The following is a 15841-nucleotide window of genomic DNA, read 5'->3' on the forward strand; positions in this document are numbered from 1 at the left end:
TGCAGTCTCACCAGCAACGTATGAGTATACCTTTTTCCCTACATCCTCGCCAACACTTATTATTGCTTGTGTTCTTGACAATTGCCATTCTAACTGGAGTGAGATGAAATCTTAGTTTTGATTTGCATTTCTGCAATTGCTAGAGATGATAAACATTTTTTCATATGTTTGTTGATCAATTATATTTCTTCTTCTGTGAAGTGTCTATTTAATTCCTTAGCCCATTTATTGATTGGGTGTTTCTTTTTTTCTTTTTTTTTTTTTTTGTACCGGGGATCAAACTGAAGAGCATTGATCACTGCGCAACATTCCCAACCATTTTTTATATTTTATTTAGTTTCAGAGTCTCACTGAATTGCTTAGCACCTTGCCCTTGCTGAGGCTGACTTTGAACTTGTGATCCTCCTGCCTCAGACTCCTGAGCTGCTGAGATTACAGCCATGCGCCACTGTACCTGACTTGAGTTCTTTATGTATCCTAGACATTTTTTCCCATTCTGTAGGCTTTCTCATCAAGTATTGTTTTCCTTTGCTGAGAAGAAGCTTTTTAGTGTCAATCCATCCCTCCTCCTCCTCCTCTTCTTCTTCTTCTTCTTCTTCTTCTTTTTTTAAGTATTTTTTAAATTTTAGATGGACACAGTATCTTTATTTGTTTGTTTATTTTTAGGTGGTGCTGAGGATTGAACCCAGGGCCTCACACCTGCAAGGCAAGCATTCTACCACTGAGCTATAGCCCCAGCCCCCAATTTTTGATTCTTGGTTTTCTTGTGCTTTAGGATTTAGGAGTCTTGTTAAGGAAGTCAGTTTCTAAACCAACATGATGAAAATTTGGCCTTCTTTTTCTTCTTCTATATCCTTAAGTATTTTTTGATGCTGTTGTAAATGGCAATTGAATTTGGCATACTGACCTTGCAAACTTGTATGTTCTAGTAAATTATATATTCCTTGGATTTCCTAAATAATAATGTTCTCTTTGGGAAGGAGGGGTGATCGAGATTGAACCCAGGCCCATACACATTCTAAGCATGTACTTTACCACTAAGGTACACCCCTAGCTTCTTAAATAGATAATAACATTGTTTGTGATACATTTTTATTTTCTCTTTTTCATTGTGTATGATGTTCTTATTTCATGTTCTGGAACCTCTAGTACAGTGCTGAATAGAAGTTGTAAGTGAACAGCCTTGTCTTGTTCCCAATCTTGGAAAAAATGCATTCTTTTACCATTCAGTATAATATCTGTAGGTTTTGTTTTTTTATAGATGCCTTGTAAACTGAGAAAGTTCCTTATTAACTTTTAAAAAAATTTTTATTAGTTATTGATGGACGTTTATTCATTTATTTGTATATATATGGTGCTGAGAATCGAACCCAGTGCCTCACATATGCTAGGCAAACACTCTACCACTGAGCCACAACCCCAGCCCCTCTTATTAACTTTTTAAAAATCATGAATAGATGCTGAATTTTTTTCGAATGCTTTTCTCTTATTATCTCGATATTATGATTTTTCTTCCCCCCTTCCCCTGTTAATGTGGAAATAATTGCATGATTTTTAAGTCTTGAATCAACCTTGTGTTCTTGGAGTAAGCCCTTCTTCATCATATTATATTTCATACCAGAGTAGCATTGATAACTAACCACCCAGAATTAGCACAGATTTCCCTAGTTTAAGGGCACAGTCTACAAAATGTCTGCCCTTATAGAGGGCAGAAGTAGTTTAAGAGTTCCCAAGCCATTCTCACTTCTTTTTTTTTTTAATTTTTAAAATATTTTTTTGTAGTTGCACACAAAAACTTATTTATTTATTTATTTATTTTTATGTGGTGCTGAGGATTGAACCCAGGGCCTTGCACGTGCAAGGTGAGCACTTTACTGCTGAGCCATAACCCCAGCCCCCTATTCTCACTTCTGATGACAGGTTCAGGAATTCCCACACCCCTCTTAGGCTTGATAATTTGCTAAGACTATTCATAGAACTCAGAAAGGCATTATACTTTAATTGCAAGGTTTATTATAAGTGATATAAATTGGGGCCAACCAATTGAAGAGACACAAAGAATTACATATGGGAGAGTTCTGGACCCAAAGCTTCTTTGCCCCCTCCTAATAAAATCAGGGTGAATGTATTGCCTTCTTGGTGTGTGGACACGTCCACTAACTAGGATGTGTACCCAACCCTCACTTTCCAGATTTTTATTGGGGTACTGTTATGTAGGCATCATTGATTGAATCATTGGTTATGTGATTGAACTCAATTCCTAGCACTTCTCCTTACCCTGGATATTGAGGTGATATTAATTATTCAAAGTCTCAGCTCTTTAATCACATTATTGGTCTTTTCACCATAACTAAACATGAACTCAGTTATAGTACAGGAGCCCATCATGAATGATGAAGACACTGCTATTCACAGAATTCTAAGGTTTTAGAAGCTGTATCTCAGGACCTAGGCATAAAACCAGACTGTAAACAATGATACTTCCCGAATGATGTTGTTTGATTTACTAATATTTTGTTAAGAATTTTTGTGAGCTGGGCACGGTGGTGCATGCCTGTAATCTCAGAGGCTCTGGAGGCTGAGGCAGGAGGATTACTAGTCTCAGCAAAAGCAAGGTACTAAGCAACTCAGTGAGATCCTGTCTCTAAATTAATGTATAAAATAGGGCTGGGGATGTGGCTCAGTAGTCGAATGCCCCTGAGTTCAATCTCAGGTGCCAAAAAAAAAAAAAAGGATTTTTTGTGGCTTACTGGTAGACCACATGCCTGGAATGCATGAGACTGGGTTCAATCTCTAGCACTGAAAAAAAAACAACAACAAAAAAATGATTTTTGTGTTTATATTCATGAAGGATATGGTTGTTTGCTTTTTGTTTGTTTTCCATGTAATTTCTTTTCTCTTAGGTACTGGGGATTGAACCTAGGGACTTGGACATGCTAAGCAAGTGCTTTACCTCTGAGCCACATCCCCAGTCCTTTTATTTTTTTTTGAGACAGGGTCTTGCTAAGTTGTCCTAGCTGGACTGGAGCTTGTGTTTCTCCCACCTCAGCCTTCTGAATAGCTGTAATTGCAGGCCTTATATCCCACATTGACTTCTAATTTCTTTGCCAGGTTTTGGTATCAGGCTAATTCTGGGTGGCTAGTATCAAGCTAATACTGGCCTCATAAAAATTAATTGGGAAGTATTCCCTTTTCCCCTTGTTTTTGTTTTTTGGTGTTTTTTAACAAAAGATTTTATGTAGGTTTTTTTTTTTTTTTTAATTCCTAAAATTTTCTAGTGAAGACTATGATCCTGGATTTTTTTTTGTGGGAACGTTTTTATTATTAATTCAATTTCTTTGATTCAGGTTTATTTAGTGTTTCTATTCTAGAGTTAAGAGTTAAGTTTGATAATTTCTTTTACAAAACTTGTTGTCTAGTTATATGGAAAAACCGACTGGCATAAAGTTGTTCATAATATTCGGAGTGTGTGTGTGTGTGTGTATGTGTGCGTACGTGCTTTTACTAGGGATTGAACCTAGGGGTGTTCTGTCACTGAGCTATACCCCAGCCCTTCTTATTTTTCATTTTGAGACAGGGACTCACTAAGTTAGTTGCCTAAGCTAGCCTTAAATTTATGATCCTCCTGCCTCAGCCTCCTGAGTAGCTGGGATTACAGGTATGAGCCACCATGGCTTTCTTTCCTTTCCTTTTTTTTTTTTTTTTTTCCAAATCAAGCCTAGGGCCTTTAGCATGCACTCTTCTACTGAACTATAATCTCAGCCCTCTTATCCTTTTATTTATTTATTTATTTTTTTTTAAAGAGAGAGTGAGAGAGGGGAGAGAGAGAGAGAATTTTTAATATTTATTTTTCAGTTCTCGGCGGACACAACATCTTTGTTGGTATGTGGTGCTGAGGATCGAACCCGGGCCGCATGCATGCCAGGCGAGCGCGCTACCGCTTGAGCCACATCCCCAGCCCTTATCCTTTTATTGTACGTTGGAGTTGTACTGATGCACACTTTTGTTTTCTGGTACTGTTTCCTGTTTTGTTTTGTTTTTAAATATTTTTTTAGTTGTTGGTAGACCTTTATTTAATCTATTTATATGTGATGCTAAGAATCTAACCCAGTGCCTCACTCATGCCACACAAATGTGCTACCGCTGAGCCCCAGCTCCAGCCCCAGCCCATGCTGTTTCTTTTTGAATTGTAATTTTTGTCTCTCTTTTCATTAGTCTTAGAAGTTATTTATCAATTTTTTGATTTAAAGAAAATCATCTTTAATGTTTATTGATATTCACTTTTCTTTCCCACTTTCTGTTTCATTCTTTCCTTTTCTCTGTTTCAGTGTTTCTCAGCTTCCACACTATTGACATTTTGGGCAAGATAATGTTTTGTGCATCATGGGATGTTTAGTAGCATCTCTAGCTTTGACCTTATGATTCTTTGCTTGTTTGTTTCCAGGCTAATTCCAGGTGTAACCCCCTTTGGATATAAACTTTAGAGATACCCCTGCTTTACTCTAGCTGAAATTTTGTTTTTCTTGCCTTGGGGTATGGATGGATAAATTCCCCCCACTCCACCCCTTTAAGGTTATCAGTTAGAAGCTACTTATCTAGCTTCATAGAATGTGTTCTTTTCATTGTGTAGAAGGCAGCATCTGTTAGGTACTTTAGGTTTAGAAAGTAAGTGAAACAAAAATGTTAATGAATTGGGGGTTGGCTCATTAATTCAACAAGTCTAGTAGAGTATTCTGGGAATGGGGGCTTTTATTTTCCTTCCATGGCAGCACTATTCTTGAGCCAAATTGTGCCGTTTTGTGCAGTTTGAATTCTATTTATTGTTTTATTGATTCCCACCAAACTACACCATAAAGAATTAAAAGTTTATGTATTAGAGGCATGTTGTAGTCAATGAAAACTCAGACTTGGTTGAGATAATGGCTCTCATTTAAATAGGAAAGGCATTAGGATGTCTCTCTCAAAAGGATGTTATTTGTAAAAAAAAAAAGATTACCTGTACTTCATGATAAAATTATAGAAATGTCTTTCTTTCTACTCTTGGAAGTTGTTAAGCATTAAGAGTAAGGATGTTGGAGCTGGGGCTATAGCTCAGTGGCAGAGCACTTGCCTAGCATGTGTGAGGCACTGGGTTCGATCCTTAGCACCATATAAAAATGAAACAAAATAAAGGCATGCTATCCATCTACAACTAAAAAAAAAAAAAAAAAAAAAAAAAAAAAAAAGGATGTCTAAAAGGAAGTCATTCAGTTCCTTAGTGTTTTTTCTCAGAGGTGCATTTTATTTGGAGAAAAAAAGTGGGCTGATACAAAATGGATTATTCAGAACATCTGAATCTTACAGGAAATTGATCACTTTTGAGTATTTTAGTGATATTATTGGAAGGACCTGGTTGGACACGTAGGCTCAGAGAAGTAAAGGGATCGTTTCTCAGTGTGCTAGTGTGTTCAGTTACTAATTTATTGCCAGCACTGTTTGGACTGTTATTTTCTTCTTTCTCTTTGTTATATTCTTAAACCTTTTACTGGCCTCATAACTGGTTAAATGATCAGGTGTCTTTTAGTCACCTACCTTTTCTCTTTGTTATTATGATTGTTTGCTTGTTTGTTTTCAGGCTAATTCCAAGTTTATTGAATACCTGTCAAATTGTTGTCTCATAACATACTTCACATGTTTTGAGAAGAATATATTTAGTCTTGTTCAAAATAATATGAGTAGTAACTAGTACTTATTGAATACTTACTCTGTGCTAGATGCTTTATTTATTTATTTTTCTAGGTCTCACAGTAACCCTGCCAAGGGATATGGTAATATTCCAGTTTTACAAATGAAGAAACTGAATCAGGGGCATTAAATAATTTATCCCAAATTTTACATAACTAGTGTGAATGAGAATTCTCAGAACTTTTTTTCTCTACATCATTGGTCTTTATGATCCCTGTACATTGTTTCCTGGTTTTGCTTTGTTTGGACTGTACAACTTTGCTTTTTTGCTTATCTTGTCCCTTCTACTTGGAATGGTATCTCCTTAGCTGGTTCCAGACTTTGCTAATAGCAAACGTACCTATTGTTTAAGCCCCAGCTGAAATGCCATCTTTTTCTAAATTTTCTCTAAAGCCCCATTTGGAAGTAAACTCTGCCTCTTTGGAATTCTTACAATACTTTGTACCTTTCTTCATATTTTTATGTTGCCTTGAGTTTTAATTATTCTTATCCATGTCTTAATTTATGAACTAGAGAGCCCCTAAATCAGTTTTGAACAAGGTACTTATTATTTGTTGACTTGATATTATAGGCAAAAGCTCATCAAAATAATAGTGAATACTGATGCTATTTTTTAAAAAATTAATATGGTAATGATTAGTATATTTATGATAATTTTTGCTTCTTGTTATTTGGAAAACTTTTTTTCCTGATAGAATAACTAAAGATGGCATACATTAGTTGGTTTGGTGGAAAAGTTCACATTTAGCTTGCTTTCTTTCTTTTTTGAAGAAGCCAAATAGTAAAAAATCTGTTTGAGAGAGGTAGAAAGACCTGATGTTTTAATTTTGTTCATATCAGTGGGTCAGATTATGTTCCTTTGGTGCTTGTTTTTGTAATAGGCTCAATATAATATTGTTATTCAGCAACTAGTTATCATTGAGTATATTGTCTTTTGTATTTATGGCTACCAGGGAGATTTCCAGATTGTTTAGAAAAAGTTTATGCTAAACTAGAATCTATTTTTCTCTGACTATGTTTTAATTTATTACTTCCAGTGTTTTATATGTGGATTGTTTTTTGTTTTTGTTTTACTTGTTCTTAGTTTTCTTCTTAGAGAAAGGCCATTAAACCGAAACTTACGAGGCTGGAAATCTTGTTATCAATAAACCCATTCATATTTTGAAGTAATGTTTAGTTTTAAAGCTCTTTAAAATATGCCATTTTTCTCTTCTATCTTTCTGCTTTAACATTTCATTCAAATAGAAAATAAATTAAAAAACATAATACGGTTAAGATGGGGTTTCATTGTAATTGTTGAGTATTGAATTTTATTAAATTCTACAAGTTTTGACTATGTTTTTATAGTTTCTTCCATCTGATTTATTCATATTTGCTATTAATATGGCTGAAGTTTTAAAACATCCTAAGATTCTTTTTTTTCATTTTTTGAAAAAATGATATGTTTATTAAGATAAACTCCTTAAAATGAATCTTTTTCATCCCATTTCACTGTACTTTATGAAACTGCTAAGAAAGCAAAAGGTAGACAGGAGAGAGTAACTCAAGTCTTTCAGCTCTTAAACTAAAACAGTAGGTAAAATTTTCACAAATTATGAGGCTTGCAAAAACATTTATTTTAAGTTTTGGAAATCCTGCTGTTTTTATTAAATATCCATTGGAATAATAAGTCAGATTAAAGTAATGTTATGTAAAATATTCTGAAGTCATTTGACATTTACCAGAATGTATAAAATGATTAAAGTTTTAGGTCTAGTGATAGAAACTTAAATTCTCCTTTATAAAATTCTTGTTAATGCTAAATTATCATAAAAGTAATATAGTGTCATTCAAGGGAACTAGGTTAGTGTAACATAATCCTAATAGTAGCAAACTTTATATAGTTTATTATATATTGCTATTTAGTATAAATTTGTTAGTTCTTGTAACAATCCTATGAGGCAATTCCAGCTGTTCCTCAGTATCTGTGGGGAATTGATTCCAGGAACTCCCAAAGATAAACAAAATCTGTGGGTGCTCAAGTCCTTTATATAAAATGTATATTTGCTTGTAACCTAGTCACATCTTCCTGTATTATTTATATCTAGATTACTTATAATACCTAATATGATTTAAAGCTATGTAAATAGTTGCTATACTATATTTTAGTGAATGATGACAAAAACTTTTGTATGTGTTCAGTGTAAATGCATTTTTTCCTCCAAATATTTTCAATCTGAATCCACAGATGTGCAACCCATAGATATGGAAGGTTAATTATATTGTCTTTTTTCTTATTTCATAGATGAGAAAACAGCACAGAAAAATGAAGGAATTTTACCAAAGCCACACAGTATTTGAACTCAGGCAGTCTGGCCTTTGAGTATGCCCTTAATCTTTATTCAGAATTGCTTTTTATCAGGTGGTTAAGAACTTGGGGATTTGAAGTAAGAGAGATCTGGGCTTAATTTATTGCTGCTAATACTATTGAGATGGGAGTTTGTTTGTTTGTAGTTGTAGAGGGACAGCATGTCTTTATTTTGTTTATTTTATGTGATGCTGAGGATCAACCCCAGTGCCTCACATGTGCCAGGCAAGCGCTCTGCCACTGAGCTACAGCCCCAGCCCCAGCCTCAGGAGTTTGTTTCTTGATGTCTCTGAGTCAGTATTAGTGATTATAAAACAAAGGTTGTTTTAGGAATAAAGTGAGATAACATGTATTAACTGCTATCATGTTGCCTTAACAAGTACTATGCTTGCTCAGTAGATGGTAAGTATCCTAACAAATACTGAAAGGCAAATGAAAAAAGGTCAGCAAAAGAAAATAACCATTGCTAGCATTTTGAGTCACATCTTTCCTGTCTTTAAGCTTGTTTCTTGATTTTATTATGTGTATCTTTTCCTTATGTTTTATATTTTTCTTGTGCATCTTTTCTCATTTGTTTCACATAAAAGTCAGAAAGGCTTAATTTGCTTGTGTCACCTAGCAGTAAGGCAAGCTTGTTTTGTTTCTATGTTAGGGAAAACTTTTTTTTTTTCTTCTTTTAGTAGTAGATAGATGGAGATAGAGGAGGACTATGCACATTTTTTCTTTCTAAATAAAAATGGTATTTTCAGATAAAAATGGTATTCTTATCTAAACTAGAAGTAGTAAACACATTTTTTAAGCTCATTTTAATTCTGAATTAAATATTTTAATAAAAATTTCTGATATAATGTATTCAGCAAAATACAGGATGCTCTAGTTATAGGCAGGAAGGCATGTGCTAGTTTTAATTTTATTAGAATAACAAATTTCAATTTCAGAATATTTAACACTGTTAACTGAAAACACTGTCTGAAAGAAAAGTTCTAATAAATGTAGACTTTGCCTTTTGATGCATGACATTGTAGAAGTGTAACCATATGTTGCATTGTTAAATTATAGGGTCATGGCATAGCAGTAACTAAACTAACTCCCCTTTCTATAGCTTTATTAACAAGTGTGGCTAATGTTCTTTTTTTGTTTTTTTTCCTTTTAGATCCACACATAATGAGCTGGAAAAGAACCGGTGAGTCAGCAATGGGTGTAGTTCTTACTTATATTTAAAAAGAAAACTCATAATTTTACCTGTGAAGATAATGTAACAGTACATATATAACTGTAATTTTATTTTTTAAAATGTAAAGCCTGTCATGATTCTGATATGTATGTTTTTTTTTCAATAAATGACTAAAAAAGTAAGCTTTTGCTACCTAAACTAGAAGAAATAAACACATTTTAAGCTCATTTGAATTTTGAGTTCATGGGGTAGCTTTCTTTTATTTCTGCCTTTCAGAACAGGTTAATCATGATAGGCAGCTGGGGTTTCGGTTTAGTGGTAGAGCACTTGCTTAGCATGTGTGAGGCACAGGGTTCGATTCTCAGCACTACATATAAATAAGTGAAATAAAGGTCCATTGACAACTAAAAAAATATTAAAAAAATCATGATAGGCTCATGGCTTAAATATGGTCTTGCTAAAGGATTAGGTTTCTGGAATAGGTAATAAATATGAAAAATTGGAGTGCATTAATTCTTTATTTGCAGTTTGTTCATTTATTCATGCTTTCAACAAATTTATCAAGCATGAACTATATACATCATTGTAAGCAAGCAGCAAGCTTTACATAGGAAATATAAGAATGTTTAACATAGTTTCTGTCCTCAAGGAACTCAATCTTTGTTAGAGAAGAAGTAATTAAAATACTGTGTAACATAATAAGTATGTGATGGGAGGCAGAGGGTGGTTGAGGGTGCAGAAAGATTATTTTGGAAGATCACTTGATTCCCTTTTGTATAGAGTCTTGAAAGACTGCAGAGGTTGATGGGTGAGCAATGAATACTAAGGAAACTGCAAGAGGTTTAGTATGAATATGAAAGATTATAGTATAGGGTAAACCAGGCCAGATGTTGAAGAGTTTTGTCAGCTATACTGAAAAGTTCTCTCTTGCAATATGTAGCATTTATTCATTTTAAAATGAGTTGTCATACGTATGATGGTATTTGTGTTTTGGAGCTGGCCTGGCAGTGCGCATTTATAATCTGAGCTACTTGAGCGACTGAGGGGGGAGGATCCCAACTTTAAGGCCAGCCTCAAAGGCAAGGATTCTGTTTTGTTCACTTTTGTATTCTCAGTGCCTGAGATTTGGATATACAGTACACAATGGCGTTAATATTGAATGAGGGATAAAATTGGAACTCAAAGTTCAGGGTTCTGGTAAAAGACATTTTGTTAGTGACAATGCAGTTCAGCAGGAGATCTTCCTTTTTTTTTTTTTTTTTAAATCTATTTTCTGAATTACATTTCTAGTATATTAAAGATATGGATGATTAAAACATGGCAGGAAAGACCATGAAAAGATCAAGAAATGATCTCTCTGAGGATTCTAAAACTAAACTCTAACATTGAACTTTAAATAGAAGGGTAGAGCATATTTTGGGCTACAAGGATTAAATACTAATAAATATTTGACTTTTATAATTCTGTCGTCCATCTGGATGTGGCCCTTGATAAACCCCCATTGGAAACCTGGCAAAACTTGTTTTAACATTTGAAAGAGATTTTTTTTTTTTTTTTTTTTTTTTAAGTAACTCTTTGGAATGGAGGTTTTAAAATCTTTTGAGCAAATTTTGTTTCAGGCATTCTGGATATCATTTTTGACTTACTGATAACTTAGAAAACCTCAGAGAAAATGACATGTGTATCACTCATAGTATTTACTTAGATATACCCTATAAGTTGTTTAATCTAGTGTCTGATTGTGACACATGTACAACATGCATCTCTGTATTACCTGGGCTGTATGACATCTCCAGTGAAGGTCTTTTGTTCTGGTTTTATTTACTTAGTGTGAGACTTTCTGATTAGTTTACTAAGCTATAATACTTACGGTATGATTCTCTCATTCTCTTCTGCTAGCCCTAAAAGGGCTAATAGACATACATTCTTTGTTAATCTGGAAGGGCTAGTACACATTTTTTTCATTTCTTTATTTCTCAAATTATTTCTTCCTCTTGCTCTCTTCTTCATCTTCCTTTTTTTTTTTTTTAATTTTTTGTCTTCTTCCCTCCCTTTCTTCTCTAAGCCTTTGCTGAAAGGTGATACAGGATTAACCTTTTGAAGATACGTTTTTCAAAGTTTTTTTATCACTATAAATAAAATCTTAATTTAGTAGCATGTGTCACAGGGTCAGTGCCAAAACAAAACCAGATTTAATAACCCTTCCCACTTTTGAAAATTTACCAGCTTGTGACTTAACAGGACACAGGGAGATTTAAGGCTGGGGAGGTGTTTACCAGGAAAGCAGCACAGAAATATTTTTAAAAATTTAAGCCTATATATATATTTTTAAAACATCAGCTTTTTAAAAACTATTTTTATTAATTGTTGATGAAATTTTTTATTTTATTTATTTGTATGTGGTACTGAGAATCGAACCCAGTGCCTCACACATGCTAGGCAAGCGCTCTGCCACTGAGCCACAACCCCAGCCCCCCTATATTGTTATTAAATTTTTAGGCCCCCACCTAGTTTTATTTAATAGTCCTTTTTATAAGGCATGGTTTTTTATTTGATGTGTTATAGAAAAACGTTAATCCAGCTTTGGCATCCTTTGAGATAAATAGAATTTTGGCTTTACCTGTCCTTTGCCTTTAAGCATGATCTTATGTGAAGAAAGTATCTCACCATCAAAATGGTAAATTTAATTTTGTCTTTATTCCCAAAAGGCATTTTTATAATTCATATTCTTGAAATTCAAATAATTCATATTCTTGAAATTTGGCCACTATAAATATATGTATTATATGTATTCATATACACACATATGCATATAAATCTTCATTTAAGAAAATGCTTTTTTTCCTTTTAAGCTTGGTTCTAAAATCTTAGATATAAATCTCTGAGTCTGTTTTTTTACTTGGGCAAATGCAGTGTTGGGCAAATGTTAGTGATTGGCAGAGTAATTCCAGATGGCTCTCTTAAATAAAGTTGTAAGATTGTTAAAAGCCTGTGTTCTGTCCTTGAAATAATAGCTAACAAATGTTGAGGTTCATACTCCCAGATTACAGAGGGAAGCCTAATGGTGGAGATTTGGGGTCTGGAATACCCAGAGTATTATACCAGATACCTACAGCATATCAAGGACCTTTGGGTAATTTAGATTGAATATGGAAGTTTGCATTCTTTCTTGATTTTGTCCTGGGGGCTGATTTCTGCCTAAAACCATGTGGATTGTGTTGAACTTGGTCTAGATGGTTCAGGAGCATTTGTTACCTGTATGCCATCCCTGGTCCCCTAGACCTACAACAGGTCATAACAGTCCAAGAAGGTGAAAATGGAGAGAAAACAGAATACCTTTAAATATTCTGTATTCCTCAGGAACCTATATGAATTATCTCATGGTAAACTCTTTGAGACTGAAGAACTAAGAATTTATTTTGCTTATGAATTGGGTCCTTTGCCAGAGAAGAAGGATTCAGTACAGATTTTAGGTCGCTTCATTGCTTTTTCGTTTTCTTAATTCAAATTACTGATGATGTTTTTTAACAGAGTCAACAACTTTAAACAGGACTTTAATGGTCAAGAACCTTAGTGCTGGGCTGGGGATGTGGCTCAAGCGGTAGCGTGCTCGCCTGACATGCGTGCGGCCTGGGTTCGATCCTCAGCACCACATACAAACAAAGATGTTGTGTCCACCGAAAACTAAAAATAAATAAATAAATATTAAAAAAAAAAAAAGAACCTTAGTGCTGACTGCAGGAGAGGCCAGTCAACTTTAATAGCTGTCATTCCATCAAAACAAAAGGCTTACCCTTATTAAACTTTGGCAAAACTGGAAGGGCCAAATGAGGACACAGAATTAATAATTCCTTCCTAGGCAGAGAAATGACTATTTGTAATAAAAGAGATCAATGTCTTACAAAATGGTATTAGGTATCCTCCATACATATGGACTTTCACATACCCCTTAAGGAAAGAGGAAAACTAGCACTTACGGAGTTACTATATCCCCACATTTTACAAAGCTATTATGTAATTCTATGAGGTTGGAAGGCAGGAAGCGTTGGTTACAGTATCATTGAAATTGACCATTTTGACTTTGATAGTTACAGTTTGAAACAAGGTGATGTGAATGTAAAGCACTCCTAAATCATGATCTTGTCTGATCATGAATTATGATAACTATGTTTAATATCAGTCTTTCTTTACAGTGATGATTAATAAATAGTCTGCTGGCATGATGATAAATAAAATGAAGTGTAAATAGTGACCCTGTTATATCCTTACAGTTAAGGCTATTATAGTTTGGTATTTACGGGTTTCATCTTTCAGTACTATGATCTACTTAAGTGTCCAGTTAATGTCTAGGTGCACTAATAATGGAAAACTGAAAATCATTAGTGTTCTGTGTGACCATTTATGTTGAAAAAGAAATTGAAAACAATAGAAAATGCCAAAATGGATTGCATGAAGTAAAGTTAAATGTAGAATTGTGAAACTTATGTAAACTGGATCATGATATCTTATGGATCAATTAAAAAACTACTGCTTTGGATAACTAAGAATAATGAATGTTGAGCCATGGGAAGAGAGAGAATTTGAATATAGGAAAAGAATAAGGAAAAGGGTCAGTGTGCATAGAGGAAGTTGGCATTGTAAGTTGTGTTCAGGAAAGACTGAGTCAACCATGTTGAATGGAATAGTAGAGTGGAAGACAAAGATGGAAAGGTGGTTTGGGATTAGATTGTGGAATATTATTGAGTGAGTGTCAGAGAATTTGGATTTTATTTTGTTGGCAGTGGTAAGTGATTTGAGACTTTTGTCGCAGAAAGGCATGATTAAAGCATTAAAAAAAAGGTATTGTCTAGCTATGGAAGAATAGCTTGGATGCTTTTGAATTAATCCATTATTAGAAGTGGGAACAGAGAGAGAAGTAAGAAACACTGTAAAGGAATAATATTATATTTTGTTAACTGTTATTGTTCATTTCTCCCTAACATTTCATTCTTCACATAATAGCAAGTCTGATCTTCTTAGAGGATCTATCAGATAGTCATTTCTCTCTTTACAATTCTTCCCTGGCTTCCTATTGCAACTAGATAAAATCTATGGCCTACAAAGTCCTAGCACTCTCACTTGTTTCCTGTGGTGCACCTGATATTGCTTTTTTAATTTTTCCTCAAACATACCAAGCTTATTTCCATCTTAGGGCTTTTGTACCTGGTGTTTCCTCTGCTTATAAAGCCCTTGCTCTAGTTCATCATTATTTAGTTCTTAAGTCATCTTAGAGAACATTTGCCTGCCAGTTACTCTCTATTACATTGCCTTTTATGTTACCATAACATTTATATATGCCTGGATTACTTATTTATTCATTTGTGTTATTTGACTTCTTTTGCTAAAATATACGTTTCGAGAAGGTAGGAACTTTGTATTATTTACCCTTAGCACATAGTAGTCATTGAGTAAATATTCACTGAGTGAAAGAATGATAGGTGATATTGAATAGATTTTAAAATCTACAAGGGTTAGGGGTATGCTTAATGGTAGAGTGCTTGCCTAGTATTGTGTGAAGTCCTGGGTTCAACCCCAAGTACCACAAAAAGTAGAAAATAAATAAAATCAACAAGTTATTAAACTATGACTAAGTGAAAAGTGGTGTGTGTGTGTGTGTGTGTGTGTGTGTGTGTGTATATACACGTACTCATGAGAGCTCAGCAGACAAAAATAATTTTAGTAGGGAATAGAAATTTAATGAACTCCTAAAATGTAAATAAATTATAGGAGAGAACTCAATAAGTGGGAAGATCTTAAAGGATTTTTGCCATGCAGGATTTCGTCCTGCTTGTAAGAAGAAAATCTGTACATTTTTTTAGAGGCTTATTGACTCTTTAGTTCATTTGGGGCATCATATATTGCACTAAGACAAGGACATGTAATTTTTATAAAGGAGAACAATTTACTGGAGTTTATGTTTCAGTTGTAAGAGACTTATTCCTTTTTCATTTCATGATTTGAAATTGGTAAACATTTTTTCAAGGAAAATATTTTTTAAAAATATTTTTCTAGATGTTGACAAACGTTTATTTTATCCATTTATTTATATGTGGTGCTGAGAATCGAATCCAATGTCTTACACATGCTAGGCAAGTGCTCTACCATTGAGCCACAACCTCAACCCACAAGGAAAACATTTTATATGTATTTGAAGACTAGAATTCCATAAATAATTTTAACTTTCATGTATATTAGAAGTTTTGATGTTTTATGTTTATCACAATTGTTTGGATGTGATAATGAATGCCATATTTTTTCCTAGACTCTACTGTGCTCCCATTAAACATGGATATTTTGATGGAGTTTAGTCTGCCTTATTTTTTAACAAAACATGAATAAATCATTGGGCATTGGTTTCTTAGTATATCATCTGATGTCTGTATCAACTAATAAGATATATAATGGTAAACTACTGAATGCTTTTCCCATAAGATCAGGAATAAGATAAGGATATTTACCCTCACGACTTACACTTAGCATTGTCCTAGAAGTCCTATCCAAGGTAGTTAGCCATCTTGATTGGAAAAGAAGAAAAACCATTTATATATGTAGATATC

General features: G+C 33.9%; 1 protein-coding gene across 4 annotated transcripts in view; it reads left to right on the plus strand.

Annotated features, from left to right (window-relative positions):
• Positions 1-15841, plus strand: part of MXI1 (MAX interactor 1, dimerization protein) — a 73864-nt gene that overhangs the window by 33175 nt on the left and 24848 nt on the right. For 3 of the 4 annotated variants that reach the window (XM_081267085.1, XM_081267088.1, XM_081267087.1), the window contains exon 3: positions 9225-9254. The exons of the other annotated variant lie outside the window; for it this stretch is intronic. In XM_081267085.1, coding sequence (XP_081123211.1) covers positions 9225-9254 — 30 coding nt within the window. The remainder of the gene's footprint in view (positions 1-9224; positions 9255-15841) is intronic. 4 annotated transcript variants of the gene reach the window in all.

Source organism: Spermophilus citellus (genome assembly GCF_964194105.1).
Source record: "Spermophilus citellus genome assembly, chromosome: 15".
In the NCBI taxonomy this organism is placed as follows: Eukaryota; Metazoa; Chordata; class Mammalia; order Rodentia; family Sciuridae; genus Spermophilus; species Spermophilus citellus.